This window comes from Amblyraja radiata, chromosome 1, assembly GCF_010909765.2.
Source record: "Amblyraja radiata isolate CabotCenter1 chromosome 1, sAmbRad1.1.pri, whole genome shotgun sequence".
In the NCBI taxonomy this organism is placed as follows: Eukaryota; Metazoa; Chordata; class Chondrichthyes; order Rajiformes; family Rajidae; genus Amblyraja; species Amblyraja radiata.
Window position 1 is genome coordinate 177,069,493 of NC_045956.1, and position 18,290 is coordinate 177,087,782.

At 47.7% G+C, this 18,290-nt stretch overlaps 1 protein-coding gene across 2 annotated transcripts in view; it reads right to left on the minus strand.

Annotated features, from left to right (window-relative positions):
- atrn (attractin) overlaps positions 1 to 18,290 on the minus strand; it is a 358,557-nt gene that overhangs the window by 265,479 nt on the left and 74,788 nt on the right. For both annotated transcript variants that reach the window (XM_033035556.1, XM_033035562.1), the window contains exon 4: positions 8,933 to 9,061. In XM_033035556.1, the coding sequence (XP_032891447.1) occupies positions 8,933 to 9,061 (129 nt within the window). The remainder of the gene's footprint in view (positions 1 to 8,932; positions 9,062 to 18,290) is intronic.

Genomic DNA, 18,290 nt, shown 5'->3' on the forward strand with positions numbered 1-18,290 from the left:
GAAGGTGGGTGATGCCCAGTGACGGCGGGAGAGGCCCTACAATGTCTATGTGGAGATGGTCGAATCGGCGGTGAGGTAGACCAAACTCCTGGAGAGGCGCACGGACATGGCGCTGGATTTTTGCCGTCTGGCACGGAATGCAGGTGCGAGCCCAATGGCCAACCTGCTTGCGCAGACCGTGCCACATGAAACGAGCAGCCACTAGTGCCCTTGTCGCCCGGATTGATGGGTGAGCCAGTCCGTGGATCACCTCGAACACCCTCCGGCGCCAGGTGGCAGGGACGATGGGGCGCGGCTGACCGGACGACACATCGCACAGGATTGTCACTCCCCCAGGACCGAGAGGGACATCCTCAAGGCGGAGGCCGGAGATGGCAGTCCGGTAGGCGGGCACCTCATCGTCCGTGAGCTGTGCCTCTGCCAGAGCAGAATAGTCAATTCCGGGCGCCACCTCGAACACGGCGTTGATAGCGGGGCGGGACAATGCGTCGGCCACCCGGTTCTCTTTCCCCTCGATGTAACGGATGGATGTCGTATACTCCGATATGTAGGCCAATTGCTGCTGCTGACGTGCGGACCAGGGGTCGGAAACCTTCGCCAGGGCGAAAGTGAGCGGCTTGTGGTCCGTGTAGGCGGTGAACGGGCGGCCCTCCAGGAAGTAGCGAAAATGGCACACTGCCAGGTACAGAGCGAGGAGCTCGCGATCGAACGCGCTGTATTTTGTCTGCGCACGGTTGAGGTGCCGGCTGAAGAAGGCCAGGGGCCGCCAACCTCCGCCCGTCAGTTGCTCCAGCACAGCACCAACCGCCGACTCCGAGGTGTCCACCGTGAGAGCAGTCGGGACATCTTCCCGCGGGTGCACCAGCAGTACGGCCCGAGCAAGGGCCTCCTTCACGCCGTCAAAAGCTGCCCCTGCCTCGTGGGTCCATTCAACGTTCTTGTTCTGCCCACCCGCCAGAAGTTGATACAGAGGCCGCATGATGTGGGCCGCGGATGGCACGAAACGATGATAAAACTCCACCATGCCGACAAACTCCTGCAGGCCACGCACCGTGCGTGGGGAAACCGACGGATGGCGTCGACCCTTGCGCAGTCACGCGGTGGCCGAGGAAGTCAATCTCGGTTACACCAAAACGGCACTTGTCTAGGTTGATGGCCAAACCATGCTCGCTGAGCCGCTGACAGAGCTGCCGAAGGTGGGCGCAGTGCTCCTGGTGCGAGCGGCTGGCCACCAGGATGTCGTCCAGATACACAAACACGAAATCGAGGTTGCGACAAACCCCGTCCATTAGGCGCTGAAAGGCCTGCACAGCGTTCTTGAGGCCGAACGGCATCCGAGTGAACTCGTAAAGTCCGAATGGCGTGATGATCGCCGTCTTGGGTACGTCATCCGGGTGAACCGGGATCTGGTTATAACCCCGTACCAGATCCACTTTTGAAAAAATTGTGGCCCCAGCCAAATGGGCGGTGAAGTCCTGGATGTGGGGTACGGGTATCGATCCGCTGTTGTTGCCCTGGATGTGGGGTACGGGGTATCGATCCGCTGTTGTTGCGGCGTTCAGCCGTCGGTAATCCCCGCAAGGTCGCCAGCCCCCGCTCGATTTAGGGACCATGTGGAGTGGGGACGCCCAAGGGCTGCTCGAAGGGCGGACGATCCCCAAGGTCTCCATTGTGCGGAATTCCTGCCGTGCCAGACGCAGTTTATCCGGCGGCAGTCGGCGTGCTCGTGCATGGAGTGGTGGGCCGGTGGTCTGGATAAAATGCACCACTCCGTGGCTGGGGGTCGATGATCGAAACTGTGGGGTCAGAATGTCTGGGAATGCGGCCAAGATCCGTGCGAAGCGGGAGTCCACAGACGCCAGGGGCCGTCCCACCGGTTGATCCAAACGCAACGTGATCGGCTCCATCGTAGCGGCGTTGACCAAACGCTGACGCCTGACGTCCACCATGAGGGAATGCGCCCGGAGGAAATCGGCCCCGAGCAATGGTTGGGAGACGTCGGCAATGGTGAACTGCCACGAGAAATGGCAGGAGCCGAACACGATTGGAACCATGCGCACTCCATATGTGCGGATGGGGCTGCCATTCGCCGCGGTGAGGACGGGCCCCCGCTTACCGGAACGAATGTCGGCCAGCGAAGGGGGCAGGACGCTGAGCTCCGCTCCAGTATCCACGAGGAAGCGGGTCCCGGAGCGCCGATCCCAGGCGAAAAGGCGGTGAATATGGCCGGCCACCGCGGGGACTATTGGCAACCGGCCCAGGCGTTTCCCGGGAACGTGCACGGCTGGCGGCATTGTCGTGCTGCAGCACCCCAGCGCTGATGGAAATAGCACCAGCGCCTCGTGTTGGTGTTACCTGGAGCTTGCCTGCTCCCGCTGGTGGTGCCTGCAGCTTGCTGGCGCTAAACTGCGGGTGCAGTACCCCTCACTGCCGCTGGGGGACGATCGTGCGGGCCGTCGGGCTGGAGCTTCCACAGCTCCCCCGCCCCACCGGAGGAAATCTCTGCTGACGGCCAGCGCGCTAACGTCATCAGGGCGCGCCATCCACAGCGCGTCGGCGCGCCTCTCGAGGGCCCTGAGGTCGGCAAAGGAGACGTCTGTGAGCTGCAGACAGATGTAGGCCGGCAGCAGATGCAGGTATGTATACTCGAACAACAGGCACGGCGTGTGCCCGTCCAGTAGAGCCACCATCTCCTTTAGGAGGCTAGATGGTCGTCGGTCGCCTAGGCCCTCCATATGCAGGATCCTAGCAGCACGCTCCATCCTGCTTAGGCCATAAATCTGGAGCAGGAGCTCCTTAAGGCCGAGATACTTATCAGTGTCCGGGGGGGCTGCGAGGAAGTCCGTGACCTCTTCAACCGTGTCCTGGTCGAGGGCCCCCACCAGGTAATAGAAGCGGGTGGCATCGACCATGATGCCCCGCAGGTTGAACTGGGCCTCCGCCTGCTGGAACCAGATGAGCGGCCGGGTGGTCCAGAAGTTGGGCAGTTTCACCGAGACCGCGTCCAGAGACAGGGCCGGGCCGGCCTGTGAGGAGGTAGGGCTTTCTCTTCTCTCCATCATGACGCCAATGGAGCGTCGGGGGTCACCAATGTAGTGCGTGGGTCTCAAAAGGAAGCATGAAGTACAGTGTTTTGAGAGGCACCTTTTATTATGTTCCTCCCGGTTGTAGGGAAGACCAAACGAGAGGAAGATGGCACCCAAACCCCTGCCTTTAAACCCTCTGGCTAAGGGCCGCCTCCGGACTGAACCACTCCTGTGCCGAGGGGTTCGACACTATGTTGGCACGACCTTTGGGAGCCGCCACAAAGCGTTATTTGTTTTTCACAAATCCATGCTGACTTGCCATAATTAATCTATTTCCATCCAGATGATTATTGAGTTTATGCAGATCAATATTTCTAAAAGCTTTCCCAGCACTGGAGTTAAACTGATTGGCCTGTATTTGTTGGGCTTATCATTAACCATATAACCATATAACAATTACAGCACGGAAACAGGCCATCTCGGCCCTTCTAGTCCGTGCCGAACACTTATTCTCCCCTAGTCCCATCTACCTGCACGTAGACCATAACCTTCCATTCCTTTCCCGTCCATATACCTATCCAATTTATTTTTAAATTATAAAATCGAACCTGCCTCCACCACTTCCACTGGAAGCTCATTCCACACAGCTACCACTCTCTGAGTAAAGAAGTTCCCCCTCATGTTACCCCTAAACTTCTGTTACTCTTTTTTTTTGAGCAAGGAGGCAAGGATAAGCCCAATATAAACATGTACTACTCTCATTTGCAAAGAGCGATGGAAAATGTAGATAGTGCCCCCTTGATTTTCCCTGAAATTTGCCTCAAAATCCAAGGATGCCTCACATCTGTCCTGATGACTTTACCTTATTATCAATACTTCTTATTACTCGGACTTACAAGTAACTGCTGATGCTGGAATCTTGAGCAAAACACAAAGTGCTGGAGTAACTCAGTGGGTCAGGCAGCAACTGTGGAGAGAATGGATAACACCATTCTATCAATTTGTCGTGTATTCAGCGTCTCAACAATCTTCTCCTTTACTCTTACTTTAGAAGCACCCAATTCTGTGCTGAAGACAGATGCAAGCTATTCAATTAGTACTTCAAATAGCATCCTCAGCCTCCATGTGCATGTTCCCTTTTTGTGTTTAATGGGCCTCACTCCTCCATGTATTACCTTATTACTGTGTATATGTCTATAGAGGATGTTTAGATTTAATTTATGCTGGCAGACAATCTTTTCTCATGTGCCCTCTTTGCACATCATTTAATTTTCATTTCTCCTGTTTCTTTTGTAATTATCCTACTTCTCCCTAGTGTTTACGACACTTGTCATCTGTGGCTTTTTTTTTGCTTAATCTTCCTCCCAAAACTATTTTGTCGTCCAGAGACCTCTATTATCAGGATGCATCATAATCATAATTATACTTTATTAGCCAAGTATGTTTTGCAATGTATACAAGGAATTTGATTTTGATCCAAATGTTGATCGAATTTGATCACAGCTTGGTTTGGGAACAACTCCATCCAAGAAATTGCAGACAAATGTGGATGCAGCCCAGACCACCACACAAACCAACCTCCCTTCCAATGACTCAATTTACACCTCACGCCACCTCGACAAGGCCAGCAGCATAATAAAGGAAGAGTCGCATCCTGGCCTCTTCCTCTTCTCCCCTCTCCCATAGGGCAAGAGGTATGAAAACGCACACCACCAGATTCAGGGACAGTTTCTTCCCAGCTGTTATCAGGCAACTGAATCAACCTACAACTAGAGAGCAGTAGACACCAAATGTTGGAGTAACTCAGTGGGACAGGCAATATCTCTGGATAGAAGGAATGGGTGACGTATCGGGTCAAGACCCTTCTTCAGTCTGAAGAAGGGTTTCGGCCCGAAACGTCGCCTATTTCCTTCGCTCCACAGATGCTGCTGCACCCGCTGAGTTTCTCCAGCAATTTTGTGTACCTTCGATCTTCCAGCATCTGCAGTTCCTTCTTGAACCCTTCTTCAGCGCAGTCTGAAGAAGGGTCTCAACACAAAATGTCACCCATTCCTTCTATCCAGAGATGCTGCCTGTCCTGCTGAGTTACTCCAGAATTTCGTGCCTATCTTTGGTGTGAACCAGCATCTACAGTTCCTTCCTACACAACCAGAGAGCAGAACTGAGCAACGATCTACCTCATTGGAGGACTACCTTTGATCGGACATTACTGTACTTTATCTTGCACTAAACGTTATTCACATTATTCCCTTTATCATGTATCTGGACACTGTGGATGGCTTAATTGTAATCATGTATTGTCTTTCCGTTGGCTGGTTAGCACGCAACAAAAGGTTTTCACTGTACCTCGGTACATGTGACAATAAACTAAACCAATGTTTGTTTGCTGAAGGAGGGCCTCGACCCTCGAGATGAGAGAAACATTTTTCACACAGAGAGTGGTGAATCTGTGTAATTCTCCGCCACAGAAGGTAGTTGAGGCCAGTTCATTGGCTATATTTAAGAGGGAGTTAGATGTGGCCCTTGTGGCTAAAGGGATCAGGGGGTATGGAGAGAAGGCAGGTACAGGATACTGAGTTGGATGATCAGCCATGATCGTATTGAATGGCGGTGCAGGCTCGAAGGGCCGAATGGCCTACTCATGCACCTATTTTCTATGTTTCTATGTTTCTATGACCCGAAACGTTACCTATTCCTTTTCTCCAGAGATGCTGCCTGACCCGCTGAGTTACTCCAGCATTTTGTGTCTATCTTCTATTCCATTGCAAGTTGATTTCCTCTTATGAACAACATTTTACTCTGGTTGCTCCTTCTCCTTTTGTCTAGTTAATCTAAAACATAAGTGTTTTATGATCAATATATTCTAAAGAAGAGTACTGCACAGAAACAGATCCTTCATCCTCCAAATAGTCTCCATTGTTGCCAGAAGAAGGCTCTCGACCCCAAACATCGCCTATCCATAATCTTCAGAGCTGCTGCCTGGCCGGCTGAGGTACTTCAGCACTTTGTGCACTAATTTGTAAACCAGTATCTGCAGTTCTTTGTTTGGCCTTTGTTGAGACTAGAAACATACTGCCATGAACATTTTCCTGCACATACTGATAAACTGCTCTGAATGCTATTCAAGTTTCCTGATCATATTAAGTGGGTTGAGTATATATGATATCCTATGGAAGAAATTGCAAGGAGATAACATTAAAATCCAATCTATAAAACCATAACGTTTTTATATGTCTCTTTACAGTAAACCGCAGATGATGGAGATGACTTTACATAAGATCAACAGACACAAGGGGACAGTAGGGTTCTGGGAGGTGTTGTAGAGCAAAAAGATCTAGGAGTACAGGTACATATTTCCTTGAAGGTGGATTGTGTGGTCAAAAAAGGCTTTTGGCACATTGGCCTTCATCAGAGTATTGAGTAGAGAAGTTGTGAAGTCATGTTGCAGTGATATAAGACATTGTTGAGGCTGCATTTAGAGTATTGTGTTCAATTCTGGGCACCATGTTAAAAGAAAGATATTGCCAAGCTGGAAAGGGCTCAGAAAAGATTTACAAGGATGTTGCCAGGACTAGAGGGTGTGTGCTACAGTGAGAGATTGAGTAGGCTGGGTCTCTATTCCATGGAGCGCAGGAGGATGCAGTGAGATCTTTTAGAGGTATACAAAACCATGATAGGAATATTTTCGGAATAGAGGAATAAATCATGATAGGAGTAGATGCATTGCCCAGTCTATTGCCCAGAGTAGGGGAATCGAGGACCAGAGGACATAGGTTCAAGGTGAAGGGGAAAAGATTTAATAGGAATCTGAGGTAACTTTTTCACACAAATGGTGGTGGGTGTATGGAACAAACTGCCAGAGGAGGTAAATAAGGCTGTGACTATCCTATCGTTTAAGAAACAGTTAGACAGGTACATGGATAGGACAGGTTTGGAGGGATATGGACCAAGCGCAGGCAAGAGGGACTAGTGTAGATGGGACATTGATGGCCGGTGTGGGCGAGTTGCACCGAAGGGCCTGTTTCCACACTGTATCACTCTATGACTTGGCCTCCACAGCCTTCTTTGGCAAAGAATTCCACAGATGTATGTTTTGTCACCTCATATCCTTGCTGATATTCAACTTCGCCTGGTTATAAGCCGAGTTATTAATCTAGATCTATGCAGTCTTGCATCTTCTGGAAATCAATTAAAAACATAACTTAAAAACAAAGTAAGAGCCAACCACAGAGCTGAGAACTGCACCAATATCTTGTTAAGATGGATTTTGCATCTCAGAATCTGAAGAATTACAAATGAGTGTGGTGTGAATTGGGGTTAATAAATGTCAGCTTAAACTTGAGACTAAAGTATATAACCACAGAATGTAATCAAAAGGAGAAACTATGACGTTGGTTTGTAACATATTCTAGTAGAGCAATGAGGTTTTTAAATGCGCCCTCCATATGAGCAGTTACTAAAAAATAAATCTAGCATGCAATTTCCTAATGAGCTGCCACATATGCAGTCGTTTTTGGAGTCTAATTTACTGAATCTTCATGAATCTGCATTTGTATTTTGACAGATTAAATGAACCTGTTGTGAAAATATTGAACAGCTTTTAAGTCTTTACGAGACGTTGGTGATTGTACAAGACATTGGTGAAGCCGCATGTTTTACTGGGAACCGCTGTTGGGACGAGCTTAGATGGGGCATCTAGTCGCCATGGACAAGTTGGGCTGAATATTTCCATGCTGTATGACTCTGTAGATGTAAAATGTCCAGAAGAGCTTGGCACGTAGTAGAAAAGAGGACCTGGATGAGTCAAAGCAGTCTACTGCATTGTCCCCCATTGTAAGATTTAATCATATCCAATAAAACTGGATTTACATTCGTTGACACATAATCCAATACAATTCCCTTTATTGGATTGCAATAAGAAAGCTCAGCTGGTCGATAGTTTATTAGGTTTCCTAAATTACAATTAATATCATCAGAGATGCAGAGCCTGTTTCAGATCTTGTAAGAATAGTCATCAGTTTCAAGGGCTCCAGCTGCTGAACAAGTGAAAATGCATCCAAATGAAAAACAAAGTAAAGACCAACCTGTTTTTTGCCTCAAAAGCGTACATGACAGAATTATTCATTGGATCATGGCATGTGGCCATGTCTCAATGATAGTGAGAAAGACTGATAGAATGATAAAAGTGAATTTTTGTCACACTTTTAGGGGGTTTCATCTGCTAACAGACGAGTTTAGGCTACTCTCAATTCACATGGATAGGACAAGTTTGGTGGGTTATGGACCAAATGCTGGCAGATGGGACTAGTGTCGATGGGACATGTTGGGGCAAGTTATGCCGAAGGGCCTGTTTCCCCACTGTATCACCCAATGACGAAGCAGAAAGTACAATCACAGGTGTGGAATGAAGTTACACCCTTATATAAAACTTGCACGGATAACATCTGCATGTCCTTAAAATCTCTCATGTATGAACACAAACATTACCAATGTAGTTTCAGTTTTGATAAGTGTTCAAATGAGGTCAAAACTAATGTTATTTATGCTGCTTCTGGAATTCATGCAGTACTTCGGCCCAACTTCCCCACACCGACCAACATGCCCCATGTAGACGAGTCCCTCCTGCCTGCGTTTGGCCAATATCCCTCTAAACCTGTCCATGTACCTGTCTAAATGTTTCTTAAAAACTGCAATAGTACCTGCTTCAATTACCTCCTCCTGAAGCTCGTTCCATACACCCACCACCCTTTGTGCCTCAGGTGCCTATTAAATCTTTCCCCCCTCACCTTAAACCCACTGTATGTTCTCTGGTTCTCGAAAATTCACTTGTGGCAGTCATAATAAAACCATAAACACACAAGGCGCTTACACAATATACTTACAATTACAGAATGCTTGACACTTACTTGTACGTTATGTTGAATCCAGTCAGATTGTATGCGGCATCACTGAAAAAATGCAGCAAAGCATACCCAGATCTTGAAACAACTTCTGGTATTGTTCCATTCCCATTCTTCTCAGGTACGATCAAACCACTGAGAAAGAAAAACATACAACAGGTGAATTAGTGTTTTGCAAATCAATTTATTTTAGGTTTCTTGTTGTCACATGTGAAAAGCTATGTTTGGAATGCCATCGAAACAGGTCAGAAATACCAAAAATCTGTACAAACATTTCAGTCTCCAGTACACTACTTAGAGCAAAGGAGAAGATGCCGTGCAGAATATAGATTTCAGTATTGTAGCGCATGTTCCTTAAGACAAAGTCCAATGTCCTTGTGGGGTGGAGGTGAATCGAACAGTACCCCAGCTCATGGAAAGACTGTATAGAATCCTGAAAACGGTGGGGAAGAAACATAGAAACATAGAAAATAGGTGCAGGAGTAGGCCATTCGGCCCATCGAGCCTGCACCGCCATTCAATATGATCATGGCTGATCATTCAACTCAGTATCCTGTATCTGCCTTCTCTCCATACCCCCTGATCCCTTTAGCCACAAGGACCACATCTAACTCCCTCTTAAATATAGCCAATGAACTGGCCTCAACTACATTCTGTGGCAGAGAATTCCAGAGATTCACCACTCTCTGTGTAAATTTTTTTTTTCTCATCTCAGTCCAAAAAGATTTCCCCTTTATCCTTAAACTGTGAGCCCTTGTTCTGGACTTCCCCAACATCGGGAACAATCTTCCTGCATCTAGCCTGTCCAACCCCTTAAGAATTTTGTACGTTTCTATAAGATCCCCCCTCAATCTGTTTGGAGTCTGACGATGTGCTCTTTCAAGCATCTGTACATTCTGTCAAACAGGATAAGGGAAAAGGAGGAGTGACCAGGTTGGGACGTCTTTGATGGTGTTGGCTGCTTTTCCGAGGCAGCGTGCCGTGTAGATGAACAGATCATGAAGTGCATTTTTAAACCTCGGGCATCTTACAAGAGGGTTAATTTGGCCCCATACAAAATGATGATTCTTCATCAGTACTGGCACTGTTAGAAACACGAGATTGCAACAGCATTAACGAGACTAGCTTAGATGGAATATCTTGGTCAACATGGATGAGTTGGCCAAAGGACAAAGGTTTCCATGCTGTATGTCTATGACCATCTCAGGGATGGGGAAGGGAGAAAGAGACGTTTCAGGTCTCAATCCTACATCAGGACTCCATGATCTCGTGGATCTTCTCAAAGGTCATTCTTATTCATTTCTTTCTTCTTTACATGCCACTTCTCTGCTGTAGATTTGGGAGCAACAGCAGCAGGAGTTAGCAAGAGATACGACTGATTGGCTCTAGCCCAAGTGGGAGGAGAGAAGTGAGTCAGTGCGGGGAAAACAGTTGAAAACTGAGGAATTTGGTTTGTAAATTGGTAAATCAGGCAATTTATCAGTCAATTTAAGCAAGACGGCTCTTAGCGAGCGGCAGTGAGTGAGCGGCCTTGTGAGGGAAGTGTGAGTCTTTGGCTCGAGAGCCTTAGGAGAGGAGACCACGCAATACGCTTGAGAGGTAGAGACGAAAGAAGATGTCAGGCAAGCTGATTCAGTGCGGTGCTTGCAGTATGTGGGAGGTCAAGGACACCGCTGGTGCCTCTGGCTGCTACAAATGCGAGAAGTGCATCCAGGTAGAGCTCCTGAAGGGCCGTGTTGGGGAACTTGAGAAGCAAGTGGATGACCTCCGGTTCGTCCGAGAAACTGAGTCGTTCCTCGACAAGTCCTACAGTACGATGTTACACCTAAGGTACTGGAAGAGAGAAGGTGGGAGACAGTGAGAACGGGAGGGAAGCATGGAATGCCAACGTCCCCGGGTGTTGTACCTCTTGTGAACAGGTTCACCCACTTAGAAGCTGTCGGGACAGAAGAGGTGTTTACACTGGGCGGCGGACTAGCTTGTGATGCGAATAGGGCTGTTGAGCCAAAACCAAAAAGGCCTAAGGCAGGCAACGCCATTGTAGTGGGAGACTCCATTGTGAGAGGTACGGACAGGGGTTTCTGCGGCAACAGACGGGATGCGAGGATGGTGTGTTGCTTTCCTGGTGCCAGGATCCAGGATGTCACGGACAGAGTGCAGAAAATCCTGAAGGGCGAAGGTGAACATCCGGAAGTGGTAGTGCATGTTGGCACAAACGATGTCGGAAAGAAGGGGATGAATATTCTGCAGCATGACTTTAGAGAGCTCGGAAAAATGCTGAAAAGCAGGACCTTCAGGGTTGTTATCTCCGGTGTGCTTCCAGTTCCTCGTGCTGGCGAGAGCAGGAACAGGGAGATATGGGACCTGAACGTGTGGCTGAGGAACTGGTGCACGGGGCAGGGATTTAGATTCTTAGATCACTGGGATCTGTTTTGGGGTAAGGGGGAACTGTACAAAAGGGACGGATTGCATCTTAACAGGTGTGGGACCAGCATTCTGGCAGGCAGGTTTGCCACTGCTACACGGGTGGTTTTAAACTGAATAAGGGGGGTGGGGTGTCGAATGGGATAGTGGAGGATGGAGTTAAAGGGAAAGGGTTTCTTAAATGTGTGAGCGTAGACACAGAGGGGTGTAAAATGAGGGTAGAAGCAATAGGTAGCAAGGTGAAAAGTAAAAGTGGCAGGCAGGCAAAACCAGGGCAAAAATCAAAAAGGGCCACTTTTCAACATAATTGTATAAGGGGTAAGAGTGTTGTAAAAACAAGCCTGAAGGCTTTGTGTCTCAATGCAAGGAGCATTCGTAATAAGGTGGATGAGTTGAATGTGCAAATAGCTATTAATGACTATGATATAGTTGGGATTACGGAGACATGACTCCAGGGTGACCAAGGCTGGGAGCTGAACATCCAGGAATATTCAATATTCAGGAGGGATAGAGAGAAAGGAAAAGGAGGTGGGGTAGCGTTGCTGGTTAGAGAGGAGATTAACGCAATGGAAAGGAAGGACATTAATTTGGAGGATGTGGAATCGGTATGGGTAGAGCTGCGAAACACTAAGGGGCAGAAAACGCTGATGGGTGTTGTGTACAGGCCACCTAACAGTAGTAGTGAAGTTGGAGATGGTATCAAACAGGAAATTAGAAATGCGTGCGACAAAGGCAAAACCGTTATAATGGGTGACTTCAATCTACATATAGATTGGGTGAATCAAATTGGCAGGGGTGCTGAGGAAGAGGATTTCTTGGAATGTATGCAGGATAGTTATCTAAATCAACATGTAGAGGAACCAACGAGAGAGCAGGCTATTTTAGACTGGGTATTGAGTAATGAGGAAGGGTTAGTTAGCAGTCTTGTTGTACGTGCCCCCTTGGGCAAGAGTGACCATAATATGGTTGAGTTCTTCATTAGGATGGAGAGTGACATTGTTAATTCAGAAACAATGGTTCTGAACTTAAAGAAAGGTAACTTTGAGGGTATGAGACGTGAATTGGCCAAGATTGACTGGCAATTAATTCTAAAAGGGTTGACGGTGGATATGCAATGGAAGACATTTAAAGACTGCATGGATGAACTACAAAAATTGTTCATCCCAGTTTGGCAAAAGAATAAATCAGGGAAGGTAGTACATCCGTGGATAACAAGGGAAATCAGGGATAGTATCAAAGCGAAGGATGATTCGTACAAATTAGCGAGAAAAAGCAGCATACCGGAGGACTGGGAGAAATTCAGAGACCAGCAGAGGAGGACAAAGGGCTTAATTAGGAAAGGAAAAATAGATTATGAAAGAAAACTGGCAGGAAACATAAAAACTGACTGCAAAAGTTTTTATAGATATGTGAAAAGAAAGAGATTAGTTAAAACAAATGTAGGTCCCTTGCAGTCAGAAACAGGTGAGTTGATCATGGGGAACAAGGATATGGCGGACCAATTGAATAACTACTTTGGTTCCGTCTTCACTAAGGAAGACATAAATAATCTGCCGGAAATAGCAGGGGACCGCGGGTCAAAGGAGTTGGAGGAATTGAGTGAAATCCAGGTTAGCCGGGAAGTGGTGTTGGGTAAATTGAATGGATTAAAGGCCGATAAATCCCCAGGGCCAGATAGGCTGCATCCCAGAGTACATAAGGAAGTAGCTCCAGAAATAGTGGATGCATTAGTAATAATCTTTCAAAACTCTTTAGATTCTGGAGTAGTTCCTGAGGATTGGCGGGTAGCAAACGTAACCCCACTTTTTAAGAAGGGAGGGAGAGAGAAAACGGGGAATTACAGACCAGTTAGTCTAACATCGGTAGTGGGGAAACTGCTAGAGTCAGTTATTAAAGATGGGATAGCAGCACATTTGGAAAGTGGTGAAATAATTGGACAAAGTCAGCATGGATTTACAAAAGGTAAATCATGTCTGACGAATCTTATAGAATTTTTCGAGGATGTAACTAGTAGCGTGGATAGGGGAGAACCAATGGATGTGGTGTATCTGGACTTCCAGAAGGCTTTCGACAAGGTCCCACATAAGAGATTAGTATACAAACTTAAAGCACACGGCATTGGGGGTTCAGTATTGATGTGGATAGAGAACTGGCTGGCAAACAGGAAGCAAAGATTAGGAGTAAACGGGTCCTTTTCACAATGGCAGGCAGTGACTAGTGGGGTACCGCAAGGCTCAGTGCTGGGACCCCAGCTATTTATAATATATATTAATGATCTGGATGAGGGAATTGAAGGCAATATCTCCAAGTTTGCGGATGACACTAAGCTGGGGGGCAGTGTTAGCTGTGAGGAGGATGCTAGGAGACTGCAAGGTGACCTGGATAGGCTGGGTGAGTGGGCAAATGTTTGGCAGATGCAGTATAATGTGGATAAATGTGAGGTTATCCATTTTGGTGGCAAAAACAGGAAAGCTGACTATTATCTAAATGGTGGCCGACTAGGAAAAGGGGAGATGCAGCGAGACCTGGGTGTCATGGTACACCAGTCATTGAAAGTAGGCATGCAGGTGCAGCAGGCAGTGAAGAAAGCGAATGGTATGTTAGTTTTCATAGCAAAAGGATTTGAGTATAGGAGCAGGGAGGTTCTACTGCAGTTGTACAGGGTCTTGGTTAGACCACACCTGGAGTATTGCGTACAGTTTTGGTCTCCAAATCTGAGGAAGGACATTATTGCCATAGAGGGAGTGCAGAGAAGGTTCACCAGACTGATTCCTGAGATGTCAGGACTGTCTTATGAAGAAAGACTGGATAGACTCGGTTTATACCCTCTAGAATTTAGGAGATTGAGAGGGGATCTTATAGAAACTTACAAAATTCTTAAGGGGTTGGACAGGCTAGATGCAGGAAGATTGCTCCCGATGTTGGGGAAGTCCAGGACAAGGGGTCACAGCTTAAGGATAAGGGGGAAATCCTTTAAAACCGAGATGAGAAGAACTTTTTTCACACTGAGAGTGGTGAATCTCTGGAACTCTCTGCCACAGAGGGTAGTCGAGGCCAGTCCATTGGCTATATTAGATGTGGCCCTTGTGGCTAAGGGGATCAGAGGGTATGGAGAGAAGGCAGGTACGGGATACTGAGTTGGATGATCAGCCATGATCATATTGAATGACGGTGCAGGCTCGAAGGGCCGAATGGCCTACTCCTGCACCTAATTTCTATGTTTCTATGTTTCTATGTTTCTCATATCACTCAATGAGAGAAATTCAGAATTACATTATAAAGGTTTTTTTTTATATGAAGTATGAATATGTCTGAAATCTGCCTCATATCGTTCATAATATTCATCTGATATCTTGTATAAAAGATTCCTACATCTACCACAGAGACAAAATAAATGAGTAATTTTCACATTGGCAATCAGTAATCAATGGGTGCCATAAGGACACAAGGCGCTGGAGTAACTCAGCAGCTCAGACAGCATCTCTGGAGAACATGGATAGGTAATGTTCCCAGTCGGAATCTTTCTTCGGACTAAAGATGCAGAATTGTGCCGCAAAGATCTTAGTTTAGTTTAGAGATACAGCATGGAAACAGGCCCTTCGGCCCCCGTGTCCACGCCAACGGGCCATCGCTGTACACTAACATTATCCTACACAATAGGGACAATTTACAATTTTACCAAAGCCAATTTACCTATAAGCCTGTACATCTTTGGAGCGTGGGAGGTAACTGGAGCACCCAGGGAAAACTCACACAAGTCACAGGGAGAACGTACAAACTCCATACAGAGAGGACCTGTAGTCCGGATCGAACCCGTGTGCTCTGGCGCTGTAAGGCAGCAACTCTACCGCTGCGCCATCGTGCCGCCATCTGTGCTGTAAAGATCAGTGCCAAGGCTTCAACTTTTTGATAATCTACATTGATGTTGAAGAAACATAGAAAAATAGGTGCAGGAGTAGGCCATTCGGCCCTTCGAGCCAGCACCTCCATTCAACATGATCATGGCTGATCATCTAAAATAAATACCCCGTTCCTGCTTTTCCCCCCATATCCCTTGATTTCTTTAACGCTAAGAGCTAAATCTAGCTCCCTAATGAAAACATCCAGTGAATTGGCCTCCACTGCCTTCTGAGGCAGAGAATTTCACAGCTTCACAACTCTCTGGGTGAAGAAGTTTTTCTTCATCTCAGTCCTAAATGGCCTACCCCTTATTGTTAACCTCGGGTTCCAGTCTCCCCAACATCACTCCGCCCTCTCCCACCTCGACAACAGAGACACTTACGTAAGAATGCTGTTCATCGATTACAGCTCAGCATTCAACACCATCATACCCTCTAAACTGATCACCAAACCCGGTGACCTGGGCATCGACCCCGCCCTCTGCAACTGGATATTGGACTTTTTAACCAATAGACCCCAGTCTGTTAGGTTAGACAAGCACACCTCTTCAACCCTCACCCTGTGTGCTGAGCCCCCTCCTCTACTCCCCTTTCTCCTACGATTGCACACCTGTACATGGTACTAACACCATCATCAAGTATGCAGATGTACAACGGTGATTGGCCTCATCAGCAACAACGATGAGTCGGCCTATAGGGAGGAGGTCCAGCTCCTAGCAGCATGGTGCGCTGACAACAACCTGGCCTTTAACTCCAAGAAGACCAAGGAGCTCAGTGTAGACTCAGAAAGTCTAGGGGCGGCACGCACACCCCCATCCACATTAACGGGACGGAGGTGGAACGTGTTTCCAGATTCAGGTTCCTGGGGGTCAACATCTCCGATGACCTCTCTTGGACCCACAATACCTCAACTCTGGTCAAGAAGGCTCACCAGCGACTCTTCTTCCTGAGGAGACTAAAGAAGGTCCATCTGTCTCCTCAGATTCTGGTGAACTTCTACCGCTGCACCATCGAGAGCATCCTTACCAACTGTATCACAGTATGGTATGGCAACTGCTCTGTCTCCGACCGGAAAGCACTGCAGAGGGTGGTGAAAATTGCCCAACGCATCACCGGTTCCTCACTCCCCTCCATTGTGACCGTCCAAAGCAAGCGTTGTCTGCGAAGGGCGCTCAGCATCGCCAAGGACTGCTCTCACCCCAACCACAGACTGTTTACCCTCCTACCATCCGTGAGGCGCTACAGGTCTCTCCGTTGCCGGACCAGCAGGTCCAGGAACAGCTTCTTCCCTGCGGCTGTTACATTACTCAACACTGTACCTCGGTGATTGCCAATCACCCCCCCCCCCCGGACACTCCTTCCACCAGGAAAATAAATAATTGCACTACTATGACTGTATGCACGTAAATATATTTATTTATTGCTCATATTCTATGTCACTCTTCTAGGGAGATGCATTTCGTTGTCTCTGTACTGTACACTGCACAATGACAATAAAGTTTGAATCTGAATCTGATCTTGAACATTTTTCCTACATCTAGCCTGCCAATCCTTTAAAAATGTAATATGTTTCCATAAGATGCCCTCTCATCCTTCTAAATTCCAATTAATACAAGCCCAGTTGACCCATTCTTTCAACTAGGGGCGGCACGCACACCCCCATCCACATTAACGGGACGGAGGTGGAACGTGTTTCCAGATTCAGGTTCCTGGGGGTTCCAGGGTCAGTCCCGCCATCCAGGGAATTAACCTGGTGAATCTACACTGCACTCCCTCAATAGCAAAAATGTCCTTCCGCAAATTAGGAGACCAAAATTGCACACAATACTCCAGGTGCAGTCTCATCAGGGCCCCGTACAATTGCAGAAGGACCTCCTTGCTCCTAAACTCAAAACCTCTCGCAATGAAGGCCAACATGCCATTAGCTTTATTCACTGCCTGCTGTACCCGCATGCTTACTTTCGGTGACTGATATACAAGCACACCCAGGTCTCCTTGCACCTCCCCTTTTCCTAATTTGACCATCCCACTACTGGCCACATCTTCCCATTTCCACCCCTTTTTGCTTTCCGCAGAGACTCCCTGGTCAACTCATCCCTTCCCACCCAAACCACCCACACCCCAGGTACTTTCCCAGGAGATGCAACACCTGTCCCTTTACCTCCCTCCTCGACACCATCCAAGGACCCAAAAGTCTTTCCAGGTGAGGCAAAGGTTCACTTGCACCTCCTCCAACCTCATCTACTGTTTCTGCTGTTCCAGGTGTCAACTTCTCTACATCGGCGAGACCAAGCGCAGGCTCAGTGATCCTTCTGCTGAACACCTCCACTCAGACACTCAACCTACCTGATTTCCCGGTTGCTGAGCACTTCAACTCCCCCTCCCGTTCCCAATCTGACCTGTCCTGGGCCTCCTCCATTGTCAGAGTGAGGCCCAGTGCAAATTGGAGGAACAGCACCTCATATTTTGCTTGAGTAGTTTACACCCCAGCAGTATGAACATTGACTTCTCTAAGCCCTTGCTTTCTCTCTCCATGCCCTTCCCGGTTCTCCCACTAGTCTTACCATCTCCAACTACATTCTATCTTTGTCCTCCCCCCTCCCCTGACATCAGTCTGAAGAAGGGTCTCGACCAGAAACGTCACCCACTACTCTCCAGAGATGATGCCTGACCTGCTGAGTTACTCCAGCATTTTGTGTCTACCATTCAGATAATAACATGGCTTCCTGTTCTTACCACAAAAGTGGATAACCTCACATTTATCCACAGTATACTGCATCTGCCATGCATCTGCCCACTCACCCAACCTATCCAAGTCACCCTGCAGCCTCATCGTATCCTCATAGCAGCTCACACTGCCACCAAGCTTTGTGTCATCTGCAAACTTGTAGGTGTCACATTTAATTCCCTCGTCTAAATCGTTAATATATAATGTAAATAACTGGGGTCCCAGCACCAAGTCTTGCAGCACCCCACTAGTCACTCTGCCATTCTGAAAAGGACCCGTTAATTCCTACTCTTTGCTTCCTGTCTGCCAACCA